The following is a 20,708-nucleotide window of genomic DNA, read 5'->3' as shown; positions in this document are numbered from 1 at the left end:
CTAAGAATAGTGGTGAGTTTTCAAAAACATGGCGCCCAACGTTTTAATTAAAACCTTATTAATTACGCCTAGCAGGTTGCTTTATTTTCTACATGGCAGCCAATGTGTTAACAGTGTTAATTACGCCCAGCCGGTTGTTTTGCTTTCTCCATGGCATCCAGCGTGGAGACCTAGAATATTAGAAATTTCTAGGTAAAGCGAGGCTAGAATATTAGAAGTTTCTAGTTGAGCAGAAGGGGGGCTAGAGTGGGGGCTAGAATATTAGAAGTTTCTAGTTCCCAACAAACGGTTGGAATATTAGAAGTTTCTAACCGGCACAAAGGCTAGAATATTAGAAGTTTCTAGTCGGTGTGTGAGTCAGAACTTTACCTGCCGAGTTTAGTCTGGAAAGTCATGTGTGATTGACTTTTGTAAGGATATTCTGTGGATCGAGGGGATTGAAGCTCAGGTTGGGTGTGAAATCAGCAGACTAGAAGATGCTGACCCTGAGAAAAAGTCTGCAAGACATCTTGGTGACAGCACTAAAAATCTTGCATCCATTACTGGTAAAAGGAGGCCAAAAAAATAAATCATCCTTAGAGTAAGGCAGATTGTGAGGTTAAATCCTAGAGAAATAGGGGACGCCTAGAATCTTCAGAGACCAATAACCAATCTACCCTCAACTAAAACAGGAAGATAGTGCCTTAGTTATCCTTAATTTCAGATTGCAACTGAAAGGGACAACCAGGAACAGAACTTAGAATTCCGAAAAATGGCAATTAGAATAATCCTCTTGCTCTGAAACACGCTCAAGAGAGTTGAAGCAATGAAACAGAGTGGAAGAAATTAACAGAGGCAAAAAACTCCTGCATAAGTGAAACTTTATCAGCATGGAGGGGTCTCAATTTTTGTTAAGAGTAACTAAAAGGGCAGCACGGTAGCACAAGTGATTAGCACTGTGGCTTCACAGCGCCAGGGTCCCAGGTTCGATTCCCCGCTGGGTCACTGTCTGTGCGGAGTTTGCACGTTCTCCCCGTGTCCGCGTGGGTTTCCTCCGGGTGCTCCGGTTTCCTCCCACAGTCCAAAGACGTGCAGGTTAGGTGGATTGGCCATGCTAAATTACCCGTAGTGTCCATAAGGGTTGGGAGGGGTTATTGGGTTGCGGGGATAAGGTGGAAGTGAGGGATTAATGTGGGTCGGTGCAGACTCGATGGGCCGAATGGCCTCCTTCTGCACTGTATGTTCTATGTAATCTATGTAAAAAAAAACGACAGAATAGAGGTCCAAGATCTCAGTGGATAAATGAGTGTGTGTTTAATAAGGGTTTGTGAAACCCTACAAAGTAGAGATCCAAGATCTGAATGGATGAATGAGTATGTGTACGTCTAATAAGGAATTGTGAATTTCCTTTGGTGTTTGTATTTTAAAAAAATGTTGTATTTTGCAAAACCGAGTTTCACCTTAATTGAAAGTTATAAATGGCAGGTAGAAATGTGATCAGTATTATGAGGTAGTAAGTCAGTATGTTCAGAGCTAAATTGGTCTCAGAATAAACCGATAAAGAGTTTGTACTGGGCAGCAGTCAGCTGCTTGCAGGCATTGAAACGGAGCGTTTGAAACGTTGAAATTGACACTGCATAGCTCCACAGGGTCCTAGTGCCCGACGATCACTAGAATGTCACCAGCAAAAATAATGATGTTTAGATTGTTAAATACATTGAAGAAGGAGCTTTGGAGAATAAAGATATTGGACCAACTGTTAGATTAAGAGAATTACTTGCAGTATAAGGAAATGAGAATCTGATGGCAGGGAAAGATTTGATAAAAATAGATGCAGGTAAAATTAAAATTAAAAACAATTGATAATACAGAGGAAGTGTGGGTGAAGCTACCAACTAAGACTACAGGGAAAATAATCAGTGAAGTTGTAAAATATAAAGACAAGATTGTTTAGAATCTGGGTAAACATACAGTTGAATTAAGATATTAAAACACATGACCCAATTGGTGGGAAGACAGCGAATTAAAACCCGCTAGCAGCATTGGTTGGATAGGTGATGAAGTTAAATTGTCATGTTTGGAACTTACCTTCATAAAAATCCGGTCGTAATCAAAATAAAATAATTAAAGTAAATGCAGTAGCAATATCAGGAATGTATCAGAGTAAGGTTTCGACAGATTGGATCAGAGTGAGCAAAAGGGGAGGAGTCTGAGATTCTTCGAATCTCACTCAGGGGTGCAATGACAGAAGGAGGGGGCTTAACAGGCTTTAATTGTATGATGTATATCAAGGATAAGGAAAATAAACCAGTTCAAAAAGAAAAAGGAAAGAAATGGTGGCAAAAGAAATCCGGAAGTCCTGGAGAGGGCACTTCTGGGGTATCCAAACTAAGATAGAAAGTACAAATTAAAGAATAGGGCCCTCTCCACCCTTGACCAGTACAAACTCTTTATCGGTTTATTCTGAGACCAATTATTATGGGCAGCACGGTAGCATTGTGGATAGCACAATTGCTTCACAGCTCCAGGGTCCCAGGTTCGATTCCGGCTTGGGTCACTGTCTGTGTGGAGTCTGCACATCCTCACCGTGTATGCGTGGGTTTCCTCCGGGTCCTCCGGTTTCCTCCCACAGTCCAAAGATGTGCATGTTAGGTGGATTGGCCATGATAAATTGCCCTTAGTGTCCAAAATTGCCCTTAGTGTTGGGTGGGGTTACTGGGTTATGGGGATAGGGTGGAGGTGTTGACCTTGGGTAGGGTGCTCTTTCCAAGAGCCGGTGCAGACTCAATGGGCCGAATGGCCGCCTTCTGCACTGTAAATTCTATGATAATCTATGAAATTTGATTTTTCAGATGGAAAAAGTAAATAACAGACAAACCAGTTCACAAGAAGAAAGATAACTGCACTCCAGATAAGAATGTTTTAGGCAGGATTGGGGGGAAACTAATGATACTATTGGCTACATATTTGAGGGAATTAAATGACAAGAGCCCGGAGGAAAACTTTACGGGTTAGAAACAAATCAAAATATCAAATTATTACTGAGCAATGAAAACCTCCGGTCATTCATCTCTAATTGGACATCAGCTGATGGATGATCTGAGGTCTCCACGGGGTATGTACTATGTGGTGGAGTTATTAAGGGTCTCGGCAGACAGCAGCGACTGACAAGGAACCCCAATATGATTAATGACAACAGTTTAAGAATTTTTGTAGCTTGATGCCACGGCGGGAAAATTATTACCAATGCAGCAAACAATATTGCATTGACGAGCTGTATTAATTATTAAAGAAGAAATGTCATGTAAATTGGTAGGCACTGTTATGTTATAATAATGGGGGTATGTGTGCCGTTCAAGAACTTGATCAGCATTTCTAAACTGTGTGAATGTTTTAATAGAGGGGGAATAGTGGTAGTTTAGTGTGTTTTCTTGATTTAACTACACAGAACATCACAAATAATATTGATGTTGTTTACACGCCATATGTAGTATATAATGACTATTGGTTCCAAAGCCACGAAGGGATGTGTTGATATTGTACTTTAATTTTAGTACTGAAATTGTGAAAACAGTTGCAAATATGTAAAGTTGTAAAACACGGTCTTTTTGTGTGGTTAGGTGATGAGTAATGTGTTAAGATAAGACTTAATTTTTTTTAAAACTGTGTATTTAACAATAGGGAGAATTTATTTGGAAAAAGTGATAGTTCGATGTGGATTTGCGAATACTGTGAGCATGTTGTATTGCAAATGTTGTCATGGAAAATATACACTTTCATGTTGTAAGGGAAGTGATAACAGACGAAAGGGATTTGAAGGAAATGTGTCAGAAAGATATTCTCTCATGTACACCAGGGGCTGGCAGACATACATGGTCCAGGACAATATTAGACATTAATGTGGGGAAGTCAGGGATAGAAACAGGATCAATTAAACCTTTTAAATTAATGAAGCAAGGGAATCAGTGGGTGGTACATGATATCATAATTTACCATTCCAATGCGACATGGAAAGCAATTTGGATGACAGAAAGATGGGACACTTAACAGCCAGTGATGGACAAAAGACCTTTTTGATTACTGATGGACTGAGTTGTGTGCTGTTTCTAAGGGACATGAGGAAACTTCTACGGTGCTGCTACCCCAAGGAAGTAAAATGCTTTGGAGGTAGTGGAACACAGATATAGCTATTGTGTTACCTTCCTGAGCAACTGCGGCTATGGTTCACGGTAATTGGACTTGACGAAAGAACGAAAAAAGACACTGGACTGTGATAGGGATACATTTACGAATTGATTTTGGTGCACAATTTAAAATCACAAAACATGTACATACAAATGAGAAAGATCGGGGATAAATGTTAGTCAGTACAATTAGATGGGGGGATAATTGACCAAAAGATATAGTTATGTTTCAAATGTCAAGACGGGGTGTTATTGAAAATATGGAAAGAGGTGTCATTTGAAACATGGAAGTCTGGCAATATCTGGTCTGAGAGAAACATGAGAGAATACAGGGAAAGATCCCACAAAGGGTTAACATCAGCTGCTCAGGAGCAGGATTGTAAAATGCAGATATCCTTGGTCAAGCAGGTTTAGCAAACAAGACAAACAGGATTTTGGATGAAGCCAAAAACAATGGCTCACACCTTCATTGAAAGTAACTATCTTTAGTAAGCATTTGGAAAAGAATGGATGAGGTTCAGTTGAATTTGGTGAGAATTCTAGGTGTGAAAATTTGCTAATACCAGGTAAATTAAAGAAAACTGAAGACTATCAGTCTACGAGAAACATAATTCAAAGCCAAAATCAAAGTCAAAATTATGAGCTGAGGACACAATTGGAAAATAAAACTATAGAAATGGCAGGAACCAAACCAAAAGTAACACCTCTTGAAGTCAAAGCAGTTTGAACATAACAAAGGAAACAATGTAATCAGATCAATGAGATGAAGTCAAGTCAAAATGAATACTTAGTTGGATTAGAAAGTTTAGATCAAAGCTACTTTTTACAATCAAAGTGAAACATTTTACTTTACAATAACATCATAAAAACTTAATAACTGTTAGAAAGAGAATATAAACCTAGAGACCAGGGCAGGAACTACCAGAACGAGAACCAGAACTCTGAGGGAGAGAGAGAGAGAGAGAAGCAGAGAAGGAATAAGCAGCTAGAGTCAGCTTCCAGTCATCTCGGCCATGGGAAATGGACAGGGCATGGCAGCCAAGCTAAAATAGCTAATACATCTAAGGAAGACTAGAATTTAAAGAGGAGGCGAAGTCAGCTCAGAGATAGCCAGCAGAGTCAGCTCTCATAGCTCGGTACATGGGAAAGATAGGACATAGCAAACAAGCTCATCAGCGAATACATCTAAAGAAGCCCAGATTTTAAAAAGAAGATTGATTGTCAAGTTGGGCCTGACGGTCCCTTCAACCAACCAGAAGGATCCAGAAGCAAGATCTTTTTACTTTCTGTAAAGCAAGTACTTGCAGCTTTAAAAAGAAAAAATATAATAATAAAATAACGTAATTTAACCTGAAATAGTGGTTATTCCAAAGTCTACTTTACTTACTTAGCAATGCGGGACCCAGGATTGATGCTGCTAAGGGATGAGTAGATGAAATCTTCGGTGAAGGTATGGGTTATACCGGGGGATAACCTGAACACATAGTTTGACCTGAATAGCACCCACTGAAGCCTGTATCGGAGTCGGGGAGTGAGAATTCCTGATCAACATTTAGAATGTCGGACCCTTTTTGGTCTTGGGGGACTTCTAAGAATAGTGGTGAGTTTTCAAAAACATGGCGCCCAACGTTTTAATTAAAACCCTGTTAATTACACCTAGCAGGTTGCTTTATTTTCTACATGACAGCCGACTTGTTAACACTGTGTTAATTACGCCCAGCCGGTTGTTTTGCTTTCTCCATGGCATCCAGCGTGGAGCCTAGAATATTAGAAGTTTCTAGGTAAAGCGAGGCTAGAATATTAGAAGTTTCTAGTTGAGCAGAAGGGGGGCTAGAGTGGGGGTGAATAGTGGTGAGTTTTCAAAAACAATGCTAACAGTATTTGAACAATGTCACAAGTAGTTCACTGGCAGCAAGGGATTAGGCTGGTTTACAGAAATAATTACGTTCTATCAGTTCTCTTTTCATAACAATGGCTTGAAATTTGCAAGCAGCAGCAAAGCACGGGCCGCAACACATTCTTTTATGAAGAAGTGTATGGTGCAATTTTAAGTCACTCAATAATCCAGTCACTTGTGCAAAGTTTAAAAACCAGGCCTGTAGAATCGCTGACATCAACTTCTGCATTTAATTTTGTATGTTGCAGTCAGTTTTGGTGGAGTATAGGTGATGAACACTGACAGTTTTGCGATCAATATCACCATAAAACCTGGGCCTTTGTTTGTTGCTTTGTAATGACAGTTCTGTGTCCAGATGTAGTCACAATGTTAGTTCACCGGTACAATTCATAGAAAATAGAACGTAAAATTAACAGTGCAGGAGGGCATTTGGCCCATCGAGTCTGCACCGACCCCTGGAAAGACCACCCCACTTAAGCCCACACCCACTCTATCCCCGTAAGCCAGTAGCCCCTCCTAACCTTTTTGAACACCAGGGGCAATTTAGCATGGCCAATCCACATAACCTGCACATCTTTGGAATGTGGGAGGAAACCGGAGCACCCAGAGGAAACCCACGCAGACACGGGGAGAACGTGCAGACTCTGCACAGGCAGTGACCCAAGCCGGGAATCGAACCTGGGAACCTGGAGCTGTGAAGCCACAGTGCTAACCACTGTGCTACCGTGCCACCCAGAGAATTCAACAGAGAAATTTTGAGGTGTCATTTTGGGCACGTTTGGCAGGGTGTTCCTCGATGGCCGTGTTGGCAAGATCGCCAAAACTGGCCGTCTCGCCGTCTGATTCGCTAGACTCACGCCTCAGTGTTTCGCCGCTAACAAGCGGGAGCTGTTTTTAAATGCTCCCTCACCACTCATTCTCAGTCAACACAAAAGCATGGCAGCACGCAGACCTGCTTCTCGCTTTGGCGATGCCAACCTGGTCAGGCTTCTCGACACCTTGGGCAGCCAAGGGCCAAAGACTTCGGGAATTGTTACAAGAATTATTTGTTAATTCACTGGTGTTGTGACTCTGAAGCACGTGGGGCTGGAATTGACTGCGCACTTGTCCAGGATGGCGTAACAGCAGCTCAATTTTGGCCTTTCAGGCTAGTTCCCGACAAGCCCAGATCTGTGCCAGACACAAAGCAGTGATTGAATCACGCCCCTCATGTTGGTGGATAAAACAAAGTCCACCCAATAGTAAAGTGAGAAAGTTGTCAAAAGAAGTGGGAACTTAAAAAATATGTATGTTAAAGTGGCTTTGAAGTAATTAATGTTTTTGTGGTAACTAATAATTGAGAGCAGTGTAACAAACATTCACATGAGAAAATAAAGGGTTTGTGCTATCACCATTATAGCATTATACAAAAATAATCTGTATTTGTTGGTAAATGTGGGCAGTGGGCACCACAGCCAAGTTTGTTTATCACACAGAAACAGGCCATTCAGCCAGAGGTGCTGTTCATAAGCAGGAATCCTAATTTCACGTTTGGCCCGCTTATATACCTCTTTACAAAATTACATACAACATCCACTCTTAGGATGGAATCTCACATCTTTTAATTTAGCTTCAAGTCCACAACACATTTGCTTTAGGGACTGAAATTCGATGTTCCTTAATATGACCTTTAAAACATATTTTTGTAAATAAAAAAGCTTACAAGTCACAGAAAGATAGCAAAGTACTCAGAAATCTTTATGTAATACTGTACCAGTAATGAGCTTAGAAACTATACCTTTTTCAACCTGTTCTCGTGCCTGTTGGTTGGTCATTCCAGGATATGGACACACTCCCAAACTGAATGTCTCCCACAGGAGTATCCCATAGCTCCATACATCACTCTCTGAACTGTATCGGCCTATGTGACAGAACACTATATCAAAATCTTTTCATCTATGTCAAGCATTGGATTTTCTTTTTGCCTTATAAACAGTACATAAAAATAGATAAATCTTTAATTCTTAATTCATTATAAAAGTTTTATTAAAATGTGCAGCAAGATGGGCTGTTCTTCTCCGTAGTAAATATATCAATTCTTGCTGGATATAGTTCTTCTGGCCAGTACCGAGCTCAGGAGATTCTTTTGCATGTGTAAATGTAGACATCAAGTGTTTACACTTTTATGATCCTGGACCAGAGCGCGCGCGCACCCGCATCTCCCCCCCACTCTTTTTGATGGGCACTAGTAACTTTTTGTTTAAAACAGACAGAGTACGATATTTAAGATACATGTTAAAAGAATAAAGTCACACGATAGCAAAGGTTTGAACATACAAGAATAAACGTTACTATTCAAGGTCAGAAAGATAAAGCTATTCACAATTGTTATGGGCCAGGGTTTAGAGAACCCCAAAGTGTATCATGGAGTTCACCTGACCCACAACTTTTAATAGACTGTGGTATGGGGAGTACACGGCCCACTCTACAGGTGTGGTACAGCAGAAATGGAAAAGTATTTTTTTAAGCAAAACAATGTTATTTCTATGAACTCAAGTTAACCTTTCTAAAACAAAGTGAACATTTTAGCAACCAGTAAATCAAATACGCCCCCCAAAGAATACAACACTAAGTAATCTGTAAGCTGTTCTTTTAACACCCAGAAGACTTAACAAACCTTTAAACAGAAACACATCAGGGTTTACATTCAATACTGAAAACATTTATAATTCTGAATTCACCAAATGATCACGAGATAGTCCTTCATGGCAGAGAGAACAGCAGTAAAGCTGCTTTGTCTGACTTCAGCTGCAACACACTGAAAAACGAAACCAAAAAGACGGACACACCCAAGCTTTTCTCAAAGTGAAACTAAAAAGCAGAACCAGTGCTCAGCTCCACCCACACTCTGACATCACTCCAGTAACATGAGCAGCCAAACATTTCTTCAAGCGACATTCTCATGACACAATATCTACCTTATGTTCTAACATACAGGGTTAACATGAGGTACATGTGAATTAACAGGTAACCTGCGGCGAACACACCACACAGCACAGACGTGACCAAGAAAGATTGTAGGATAGCTCAACATATCCCATTATATGAATGATTTAGACGTGAATGTAGGACGGTTGATCAGTAAGTTTGTGGATGATATAAAAATGGTGAGGTGGTAAATCGTGAAGAGGATAGCCGTAGATTGAATATAGACGGGGTGGTCAGATGGGCTGATCAGTGGAATTCAATCCAGATAAGTGTGAGGTGATGCATTTCGGCTGGACAAACAAGGCAAGGGAATACATGAAAAACGGCAGGATCCTGGAAAGCACTGAGGGTACATGTACACCGGTCCCTTAAGATAGCATAGCAGGTGGATACAATGGTTAAGAAGGCCTTTGTAATATTTGCCTTTATTAGCCAAAGCATAGAGGTTAAGAGCAGGGAGGTTATACAGGAACTATATAAAATGTTGGTTCGCCCACAGCTAGAGTATTGTGAGCAGTTCCTGAATCTAATTTTAGGTGGAATGTGATAACACTGGAAAGGGTGCAGAGGAGATTTGCCTGGGCTGGAGAATATTAGTTATGAAGAGAGATTGGATAGACTGGGGTTGTTTTCCTTGGAGCAGAGGAGACTGAGGGGGGACATGACTGAGATGTATAAGATTATGAGGGGATAGATTAGACAAAAAGAAACTTTTCGTCTTGGTGAAGGGATCAATGACCAGGGGGCATAGATTTAAGGTAAGGAGCAGGAGGTTTAGAGGGGATGTGAGGAAAAACGTTTTTACCCAGAGGGTGGTGGGTGTCTGGAACTCACTGCCTGAAAGGAGGCCGTCATTACATTTCAGAAGTATTTAGATGTGCACTTGCAATGCCAAGGCATATGGGTCAAGTGCTGGAAAATGGGATTAAATAGTTAGATGGTTGTTTTAGACCAATGTAGATGTGATGGGCTGAGTGGCCTATTCTGTGGTGTCGACCTCTATGACTAACCCGCCCAGACATCAGTAAACACTGAGTCAACCAATCTCACTGAAACTCTGTCTCTCTCAAGAGGGATTCCATTCATCACCTTCGAAGATTTAGCCTTGGAATTCTTTCCAAAGTCAGTCCACCTCACAGGGTTTCAATCTCATCGCCTGAGACTCTGTTTCCCCTAGATACCCGACCCTATAGCAACTCACAAACAAGCACAATCTCAGATTTATCATAGGATTTATCATAGAATTTACAGTGCAGAAGGAGGCCATTCGGCCCATCGAGTCTGCACCAGCTCTTGGAAACAGCACCCTACCCAAAGTCAACACCTCCACCCTAGTAACCCCACCCAGCACTAAGGGCAATTTTGGACACTAAGGGCAATTTATCATGGCCAATCCACCTAACCTGCACATCTTTGGACTGTGGGAGGAAACCGGAGCACCCGGAGGAAACCCACGCACACACGGGGAGGACGTGCAGACTCCGCACAGACAGTGACCCAAGCCGGAATCGAACCTGGGACCCTGGAGCTGTGAAGCAATTGTGCTATCCACAAGGCTACCGTGCTGCCCATAAGATCTTTGGCTGTGCTGAGCAGAATATTATTGCTACAAGCAGAATATTACTGCTCCAAAGAGGTACCTTTGCCCCAACCGCCTGCAGCATAGTTACCAATCTCCAGATTTCAGGTCGAAATTGACTGGCTGGTGAGATGGTCAGAACAGTGGCAAATGGAATTTAACTCTGAAAAGTGTGAGGCAATGCATTTTGAGAGAACTAACAAGGCAAGGGATTATACAATTAATGGTAGGGCCCTCGGAAGAACAGAGGGTCAGAGGGACCTTGTGGTGCATGTCCAAAGATCCCTGAAGACAACAGGACTGGCAGATAAGGTGGTTAAGAAGGCATATGGGATATTGGCCCTTTTTAACGAAGGTACAGAATATAAGACCAAGGAGGTTATGTTGGAGCTGTATAAAACACTGGTTAGGCCCTAGCTGGAGTACTGAGTGCAATTCTGGTCACCACACTATAGGAAGGAAGGGATTGCACTGCAGAGGGTGCAGAGGAGATTCACCAGGATGTTGGCTGAGCTGGAGCATTTCAGCTATCAAGAGCGACTGGATAGACTGGGATTGTTTTGCTTGGAGCAGAGAAGGCTGAGGGGAAACCTGGTTGAGGCATATAAAACTATGAGGGGCATAGATCGGATTGATAGTGAGAAACATTTCCCCTTTGCGGAGAGGTCAATAACCAGGTGGTATAGATTTAAGGTAATGGGCAGGATGTCTATAGGAGATGAGGAAAAATGTTTACAGCCAGAGATGGTGCAGATCTAGAACTCACTGCACGAAAGGGTGATAGAGGTGGGGACCCTCACAACATTTAAGTATTTAGATAAGCTCTTGAAATGCCATAGCATGGAAAGCTACGGACGAAGTGCTGGAAAATGGGATTAGAGTAGATAGGTGCTTGATGGCAGTGTGGACACAATGGGTTGAAGGGCCTCTTTCCATGTTGTAAAAACTCTATGATTCTGTGCTGCCTTCTTAAATCTTCAGGGCTTCTCTCAAGTCCCCATTATTGAAAGTCTTCCAACAACAGCCCTTTTTCTGCTGGGGCCTCGATTTCTGTTTCTCTCTCTTTCTGCTTAAGAGGAACTTCTTCTGTTCTTGGCCTGGGACTAATTTTTTGGGAGCTCTCCCTGTCCATTGTGTCTGAAGAGATAGGAGAGGTCTTGAACGAGTACTTTTCTTCTGTATTTACAAATGAGAGGGGCGATATTGTTGGAGAGGACAGTGTGAAACAGATTGGTAAGCTCGAGGAAATACTTGTTAGGAAGGAAGATGTGTTGGGCATTTTGAAAAACTTGAGGATAGACAAGTCCCCCGGGCCTGACGGGATATATCCAAGGATTATATGGGAAGCAAGAGATGAAATTGCAGAGCCGTTGGCAATGATCTTTTCGTCCTCACTGTCAACAGGGGTGGTACCAGGGGATTGGAGAGTGGCGAATGTCGTGCCCCTGTTCAAAAAAGGAACTAGGGATAACCCTGGGAATTACAGGCCAGTTAGTCTTACTTCGGTGGTAGGCAAAGTAATGGAAAGGGTACTGAAGGATGGGATTTCTGAGCATCTGGAAAGACACTGCTTGATTAGGGATAGTCAGCACGGATTTGTGAGGGGTAGGTCTTGCCTTACAAGTCTTATTGAATTCTTTGAGGAGGTGACCAAGCATGTGGATGAAGGTAAAGCAGTGGATGTAGTGTACATGGATTTTAGTAAGGCATTTGATAAAGTTCCCCATGGTAGGCTTATGCAGAAAGTAAGGAGGCATGGGATAGTAGGAAATTTGGCCAGTTGGATAACGAACTGGCTAATCGATAGAAGTCAGAGAGTGGTGGTGGATGGTAAATATTCAGCCTGGATCCCAGTTACCAGTGGCGTACCGCAGGGATCAGTTCTGGGTCCTCTGCTGTTTGTGATTTTCATTAATGACTTGGATGAGGGAGTTGAAGGGTGGGTCAGTAAATTTGCAGACGATACGAAGATTGGTGGAGTTGTGGATAGTGAGGAGGGCTGTTGTCGGCTGCAAAGAGACATAGATAGGATGCAGAGCTGGGCTGAGAAGTGGCAGATGGAGTTTAACCCTGAAAAGTGTGAGGTTGTCCATTTTGGAAGGACAAATATGAATGCGGAATACAGGGTTAACGGTAGAGTTCTTGGCAATGTGGAGGAGCAGAGAGATCTTGGGGTCTATGTTCATACATCTTTGAAAGTTGCCACTCAAGTGGATAGAGCTGTGAAGAAGGCCTATGGTGTGCTCGCGTTCATTAACAGAGGGATTGAATTTAAGAGCCGTGAGGTGATGATGCAGCTGTACAAAACTTTGGTAAGGCCACATTTGGAGTACTGTGTACAGTTCTGGTCGCCTCATTTTAGGAAGGATGTGGAAGCTTTGGAAAAGGTGCAAAGAAGATTTACCAGGATGTTGCCTGGAATGGAGAGTAGGTCTTACGAGGAAAGGTTGAGGGTGCTAGGCCTTTTCTCATTAGAACGGAGAAGGATGAGGGGCGACTTGTTAGAGGTTTATAAGATGATCAGGGGAATAGATAGAGTAGACAGTCAGAGACTTTTTCCCCGGGTGGAACAAACCATTACAAGGGGACATAAATTTAAGGTGAAAGGTGGAAGGTATAGGAGGGATGTCGGAGGTAGGTTCTTTACCCAGAGAGTAGTGGGGGCATGGAATGCACTGCCTGTGGAAGTAGTTGAGTCGGAAACATTAGGGACCTTCAAGCAACTATTGGATAGGTACATGGATTACGGTAAAATTATATAGTGTAGATTTATTTGTTCTTAAGGGCAACACGGTAGCATTGTGGATAGCACAATGCTTCACAGCTCCAGGGTCCCAGGTTCGATTCCGGCTTGGGTCACTGTCTGTGCGGAGTCTGCACGTCCTCCCCGTGTCTGCGTGGGTTTCCTCCGGGTGCTCCGGTTTCCTCCCACAGTCCAAAGATGTGCAGGTTAGGTGAATTGGCCAATGATAAATTGCCCTTAATGTCCAAAATTGCCCTTGGTGTTCGGTGGAGGTGTTGAGTTTGGGTAGGGTGCTCTTTCCAGGAGCCGGTGCAGACTCAGGGGGCCGAATGGCCTCCTTCTGCACTGTAAATTCAATGATAATCTATGATTAATCTAGGACAAAGGTTCGGCACAACATCGTGGGCCAAAGGGCCTGTTCTGTGCTGTATTTTCTATGTTCTATGTTCTATTGTCTGGGACTCTTTTCCAATTTTGGCACTCTGCTCCTGGTCACAAGATGCAGTTTTCAAGCAGTCTATTTTTATTGTCTTTATGCAGGTGCACTGCTGTCAAGATGGCAGAGACCTTTAACTGCCAGAGGAGGAACTCCAAATGGAGCACGTGGGACCAGACATGCTGCTGCACACTGCCCAGATGTCGAAACCCGTGGCCTGATAGAGATCGTAGTCCCCATCCAACATTAAGGTTCCGGGTTTCTTGACAACAGGTTACACAGAGCATCTTGCAGAAAGAATATTATTGTCATATCAGTTCCTGAGCAAAGTTTACTCCTCGACAATGGCAGGAGGCATGACTGCTTAGTAGGAGCAGGAACCCCGGATGATTATCTCTCCATAGCCTGAGGAGTTGAGATTGAATTCAGTGCCTCTACTGGAATAGCTAACACAGCAGACACTGATTTCAGCCTGTGGCGTTTATTAGTGTGTACAGTACCGTTCCACAGCGAGTGCTGACCATCTGAAATCTTTTCAGACTTAAAATAAAAAATAGATTAATGAAATTAAAGAAAATAACATGAGTCAATGACCAAAATAATGCAATTGCTCAGGGACCATTCATGATGTTGTACAACGGCTGCATGGTACAAACTGTAGCTTGCTAATTTGAGTCTCAACTGATAATTTCTTGTAAGTTTGGAAATTTTCATGTGTGTTAAGTTGCAAGCCTCATTTCCTGCAGGCGGTGCTCAGCTTAATGGAGGAATTAGGATGAGAGCTGGAAGGGTTTTCAGAAAATATTTAGGGCAATTTGTTTTGCTGTCCGACAGAATTTGATGACTGTTGATATTTTATCTGTTGTTTTCAAAATACGGACAATTTTGAGAGATATAGCTAAGCGGAATCAAATCAAATCTCACCAAAAAAATTAAAGTTAAAAAGTTTAGAGTAGCGTCAGTGCTCAGCGTTAGTGCAGGAATAAGGATGAGAGGTTGAAACGTTTTCAGAATATATTTAGGGTAATTTGTTTTGTTGTCTGATACACCTCACTCCTCCAAAGTGGGAGTCATGTCGCATTACATTCACCCCCCACCATCTGACCTGGGCTTGCGAAATCCTACCAACTGTCCTGGCTTGACACAATTCACAGCTCTTTAACCTGGGGTTACCCCTAACTCTGGATCTGTAAAGACTTAATTAACTGCAAATGCTCGCATTCAAAGCATTGTCTTGCATCTTTGAATTTGTCTATATATATGTTTCTGGAACATACCTCTTCATTCACCTGAGGAAGGAGCAGTGCACCGAAAGCTAATGTTTGAAACAAACCTGTTTGACTTTAACCTGGTGTTGTAAGACTTCTTACTGTGCTCACCCCAGTCCAACGCCGGCATCTCCACATCATTAATAATAATAATTTTTATTAGTGTCATAAGTAGGCTTACATTAATATTGCAATGTACTCGCCACACTACGGTACCTGTTCGGGCACACTGAGGGAGTGTCCAAATTACCTACCTTTCGGGACTTCTGGGAGGAAACCGGAGCACCCGGAGGAAACTCATGCAAACACGAGGAGAACATGCAGACTCCACACGGACAGTGGCCCAAGCCGGGAATCGAACCAGGGTCCCTGAAGCTGTGAAGCAACTGTGCTAACCACTGTGCTACTTTGCCACCCATTTAATTTTCAGTCACTATAAGTAAGTAGTTGTTGTACTCATACACTGCATAAAATTTGCAGAATAGATAAAACAAAAATAATATTTACCGTAGTTTAGGGCCTCCGGAGCTGTCCATTTAATTGGAATCTGCTTCAAGCCAGATGATGAGTAAATTCCATCATCCTCCTGTCTCGACATGCCAAAATCGCTGATTTTAAGTACATTACTGTCACCTACAAGACAGTTCCTAGCAGCAAGATCTCTGTCAAAGATAAGAATATAGTTACTTTTAAGTTAATTAGGCATTAGCAATAGTTGATAGTAGGTTAATTAGTCAATCTTGGGTAACTTGGTGGATAAAATGTTTACCATGGCCAGGATTTTACAGCCTTGGCACGGTGAGTCACCCACCAGCAGGCCATTTAAATTGCCGTATACTTTGGCGGGACCATAATATCCCACCAGCTGGGCCGTAAAATCCTGGCCCATTCTGCTTTAGCTGTCATTAAGTTTCCTTCCATCATTCATTGACTTTACCAAGAATCAGAAGGAATATGATCTTACTTCTGTTTTGATTGAAGCCAGTATAGTTCTCTCTCCAATCTTATATTTGCTCATTCTTCATCAATCTATTAATTATATGCTACCCTTTGATGACACCACCAGGAAGCATGAAGCGGTGCTTTTTGGCACAGATCAATACCTAAATCTGAAAAAGTGCACATGGCTCAACCCCAAGCTTGCTTGTCACTATACATTCATTCCACTACTTTGATTTGTTTCTTCAACCTACAAAATGTATCTCAATTCTTCCTCTTCTACACCCAATATTGCCAGAAAATTAATTTCTTTAGTATCTTCTTAGCCAGCTTCCAATCTCCATAAATTATAAAATACTCTGATTGCTACACATCACATCCTCAATCTCAACGGTCTTTCTTTGCCAAACTCCCAGTGCCCCAGATAACTGTCTTCAAATTACTTACTTAACTTTAGTTTCAAATTGTCCATGGTCTCAATCAAACCTATCTCAATCACTCCTCCAGACATATGTCCCAGCATACATTTCTTGTTGTACATTTAGAAAGATAATGGCAGTTCAATTCCTGCATTTCCTGAAAGGAAGTATACTTATCTCAAGAGCTGCTTTTTCTAAATTCATAGTATGAAAATAGGGAAGTCCTGCTAAAATTATACAAGGTACTAATTAGACCACACCTGGAAACTGTGAAGAATTTTGGTCCCCTTATTTAAGGAAAGTTAGACTAACATTAGGGGCAGTCCAGAGAAGATTCACTCGGTTGATCCCGGGAATGAAGGGATTTTCTTATGAGGAGAGGTTATGTAGGTTGGGCCTGTACTCATTGGCGTTTAGAGGAATGAGAGGCAACCTCACTTTTGTCTACTATGTACGTACTCTGTGTACGTTCCCTTGGCCGTAGAAAAATACTTTTCACTATACTTTGGTAGATGTGACAATAAATAAATATCAATCAATATCAAAAATAAATCAATTAGCATTACAGTTTAAAACTTCAGAACGTAACTGATGCACAGGGCAGACTTTTACTTAGGGAATCAGGACCCCAATGTTGGGATCAAATCCTGGTGACCCCATACCGTGTTAGCAACAATCGACTAACACGATTGTGGAAGGAATGGCTAAGTAATGACAAGAATTCACACTTGCGTTCAATTATGGACAGCATCAGGAAATTCCACACCTCCCATCTCCAGTTGTGTCCCCATATCGGCACCAAAACCCTGTGCATTAACTCAGCGGCTGAGTTTCTTTGAGTTCAAAAGTCTCCAAGTGTGCTTAAAGCAAGCAACAAGTTGACCACTGGGGCCTACATTATAGCTCAGCAGCCTGCTAACCAAAAGGCAAATTGACTTCCAAAATGAGAAAAGAAAAAGTTCAACTATAGTGGTCATGAAAATAGCCAGGGAAAACAATGTGCTTATTTGGTGACAATTTATATTCCTAACTGGCATTTAAGTGCTGCATTTGGGGTCTGGAGCACGAATTCTAATAATTGGAAACTGGAGCCTGAATACTAATGGATGAGAAACAGAATCGGCATTAAACTTACCTCACCTAAAACAATGAATAATTTAATGATGAAAAGTTCAAAACAGACACCAGGTACAGAACTGCTCTTTGTTTTTCGTTAGGGTTAACAGCAATGGCATGAAGACAAGCATCATGTCATAATTGTTGAGTCATGATTCTAAGATCACCAATTTCTTCTGTGCTATTAATAACTCAGGAGCGCTTGAGTTCTGTACTTGATACCAAATAATAGTAGGGGCTGTAACGACAATATAAAATTAAATTGTATTCTTAAATATGAATGTATTGTCCAAGGTTATGACTTCAAGTGTATTTCAGATAAGTTCTTTGACAAAGCAGCTCATAATACATTTTATTTTATTAACAATGGCCCAGAACCTGCAGCAGTGGGGCATTCACGCATTGTGATCCATTAGTTAGACCTTTCTTCCTCACCTTTCAGATTGCAAAATATTTGCACTGTTGAAATAATGGTCTGAAAATCACATTGTGAGGCAGCTCATTCCGAAATCTGTGGGCTGTGCTGTGTCTGGTTGATAAATTCTATGCAGCCAAATTGAAATTGGTCAGAATGGCACTCGTAATATTGTCACAGAACAGCAAGGGAAAGCATTCTTGACTTCAGACTGGGACTGAACAAAAGGAGGAAGGAAAATAAATAAACTGGAAATATTTATCAGAATTCATGGGCATTATTCTCCGACCCCCCGCCGGGTCAGAGAATGGGCGTTGGCCGCCGTGAATCCCATCCCCGCCCCCGCCGAAGTCTCCGGTACCGGAGATTGGGCGGGGGCGGGAATCGGGCCGCGCCGGTGGGCGGGCCCCCCCGCTCAATTGTCCGGCCCGGATGGGCCGAAGTCCCGCCAAGAAATAGCCTGTCCCGCCGGCGTAAATTAAAGTAGGTATTTACCGGCGGGACAAGGCGGCGTGGGCAGGGTCCGGGGTCCTGGGGGGGGCGCGGGGCGATCTGACCCTGGGGGGTGCCCCCACGGTGGCCTGGCCCGCGATCGGGGCCCACCAATCCGCAGGCGGGCCTGTGCCGTGGGGGCACTCTTTCCCTTCCGCCTCCACCATGGCGGAGGCGGAAGTGACTCTCCCCACTGCGCATGCGCGGGAAACTGTCAGCGGCCGCTGACGCTCCCGCGCATGCGCCGCCCCGAATGTCATTTCCGCGCCAGCTGGCGGGGCAACAAACGCCATTTCTGCCAGCTGGCGGGGCGGAAATCCCTCCGGCGTCGGCCTAGCCCCTCAATGTTGGGGCTCGGCCCCCAAAGATGCGGAGCATTCCGCACCTTTGGGGCGGCGCGATGCCCGTCTGATTGGCGCCGTTTTGGGCGCCAGACGGCGGACATCGCGCCGTTGGGGGAGAATTTCGCCCCATATATTTATACTTTCTCTTTTACGTTGATTCCAGCTTTTTCTTCACTCATCAGCTGTGATACCTGCTGTCAAAATCTTGCAGTCAGCTCTCAGCAATCACTACAATACTAAGGTGTGACTCTCCTCTGATGTGCCCTTCAGCAGCTTGCCAGGGCTGACACAGAACAACATTAATAATGTTGGGTAAAGGTTTTCATAAAGTCTTATTATGTGGCCAAGGACAGAATGCAGAAACAGGCCTATCTAAAGGTTTACCTAGCCTGATTGGAGGGAGCCTCATGACAGGCATATCTAATCTACTACCTGAGAGGTAACAGGATGTTCATATAAAAATAAGTGAAGGAATATTTAATAAAAACATGGGGAGTCCACAGTGAGTAAGAACAAGTAACTTTGGTTTATTTGCAGTTACGTTACATACAACTCCTGGTAGATCCCTACCGGGTCTCTTCACGGCCGTGCCTTACCTGTTGACCTTTTATACATAGCTGAATGGAGATACCCGCCCCTCAGCGGGGGAGCTCGGGCTCTGCGAGAATCATAGGGAAGATAATCATTCCCACCCCGTAAGTCCTGTGTGGGATATGACATTCCTCCCCACCAAAGTCAGAAGACACACTCGACGGCCGAGGAGGAATAGGTGGAGGACATCGGGCCCTCTTCAGATCTGGTGAAGCACTGAGTCCCTGATGCGCCGGGTCAGGCGGCATGTAACTCGAAGGTGAATGTCATCTGTAGCAGTAATGCTGTAGCGGACGATCGGCAGGAGGCGGCTGAACCATTGAATCCGCTTCTGAGACCTCAGACGTCTGCGTCTCTGTCTGAATCCGAAGATACAACATCGGGCACGTCAGCGTCAACACAGACCGGAGGCTTTACAGCAGGACGGTTCAGCATTGGAGTTGGAGGAACCAGGACAGGATTCTTCCGAGGAACTGCTTTAAGCACCAAACTCCGCAAGCGAATATGATCCAAACGCCGTTTCATCCGCTGCCCCGGACCTGAGCTTGGTAAGAGACTGGTCCTGTTTGACGGACGACAATCCCACAGGACCGGCGAGCACCATTGGTTTAGTTATGCCGAACACCCCATCATCATGTGCGAAGCGTCAAAGAGGTCGACGTTGAACAGGGCAATGCCCTTGCAAGCGTTACCGTTGCGTCAATGTCTGGGAGAAGCAAACTAAGTCGGGTGCAAACCCATGAGCATCTCAGCGGGGGCCACCCCAGTTACTGTGTGCGGCGTGGTCCTGTACAAGAACACAAAGCATGCCAACCTGTGTCCATGGAGCCTGAAGTCTGCTTCTTTAGCCCCCGTTTAACCATCTGCATGGCCCTCTGTCAAGCATTCGATGCTGGATAAGGGACAGTACAGACATGTCGAATCCCGTTGGCTTTCATTAAAGCGGCAAATTCTGCACTCATGAAAGAGGCCCCGTTATCTGTTACAAGTGCCTCCAGGATGCCATGGGTTGCAAAAGAAATGCTCAATCGTTCAACGGTCACCTGGGAGATGATCGTCGGCATCTTGTGGACCTACAGCCACTTGGAGCGGGCATCCACCAGGAGAAATATCGAACCCAGGAATGGACCTGTGAAATTGGCATGTACATGAGCCCAAGGGCTCCCCAGCTACTCCCAAGTGTGGGGGGTGCCGCTGTGGGGAGTTTCTGGTGCTCATGACAGATGGAGCACTGCTGAGCCAACGTCCCGATATCCATGTCCAAACCCGGCCACCAGACATAACGTCTCGTCAACATCTCCATTTTGGACACTCTTGGGTTCCCATTGTGAAGGTCCTT

At 43.5% G+C, this 20,708-nt stretch overlaps 1 protein-coding gene across 2 annotated transcripts in view; it reads right to left on the bottom strand.

The window, feature by feature from the left end:
• fer (fer (fps/fes related) tyrosine kinase) overlaps window positions 1–20,708 on the bottom strand; it is a 414,420-nt gene that overhangs the window by 19,503 nt on the left and 374,209 nt on the right. For both annotated transcript variants that reach the window (XM_072516399.1, XM_072516400.1), the window contains exons 17-18: window positions 15,561–15,715; window positions 7,838–7,960 (exon numbers count right to left, since the gene is read on the bottom strand). In XM_072516399.1, the coding sequence (XP_072372500.1) occupies window positions 7,838–7,960; window positions 15,561–15,715 (278 nt within the window). The remainder of the gene's footprint in view (window positions 1–7,837; window positions 7,961–15,560; window positions 15,716–20,708) is intronic.

The sequence above is a fragment of the Scyliorhinus torazame genome, chromosome 9 (genome assembly GCF_047496885.1).
Source record: "Scyliorhinus torazame isolate Kashiwa2021f chromosome 9, sScyTor2.1, whole genome shotgun sequence".
NCBI classification, from domain to species: Eukaryota; Metazoa; Chordata; class Chondrichthyes; order Carcharhiniformes; family Scyliorhinidae; genus Scyliorhinus; species Scyliorhinus torazame.
Note: the sequence above shows the minus strand (reverse complement) of the source record. Positions and strands in the feature narration are given on the sequence as shown.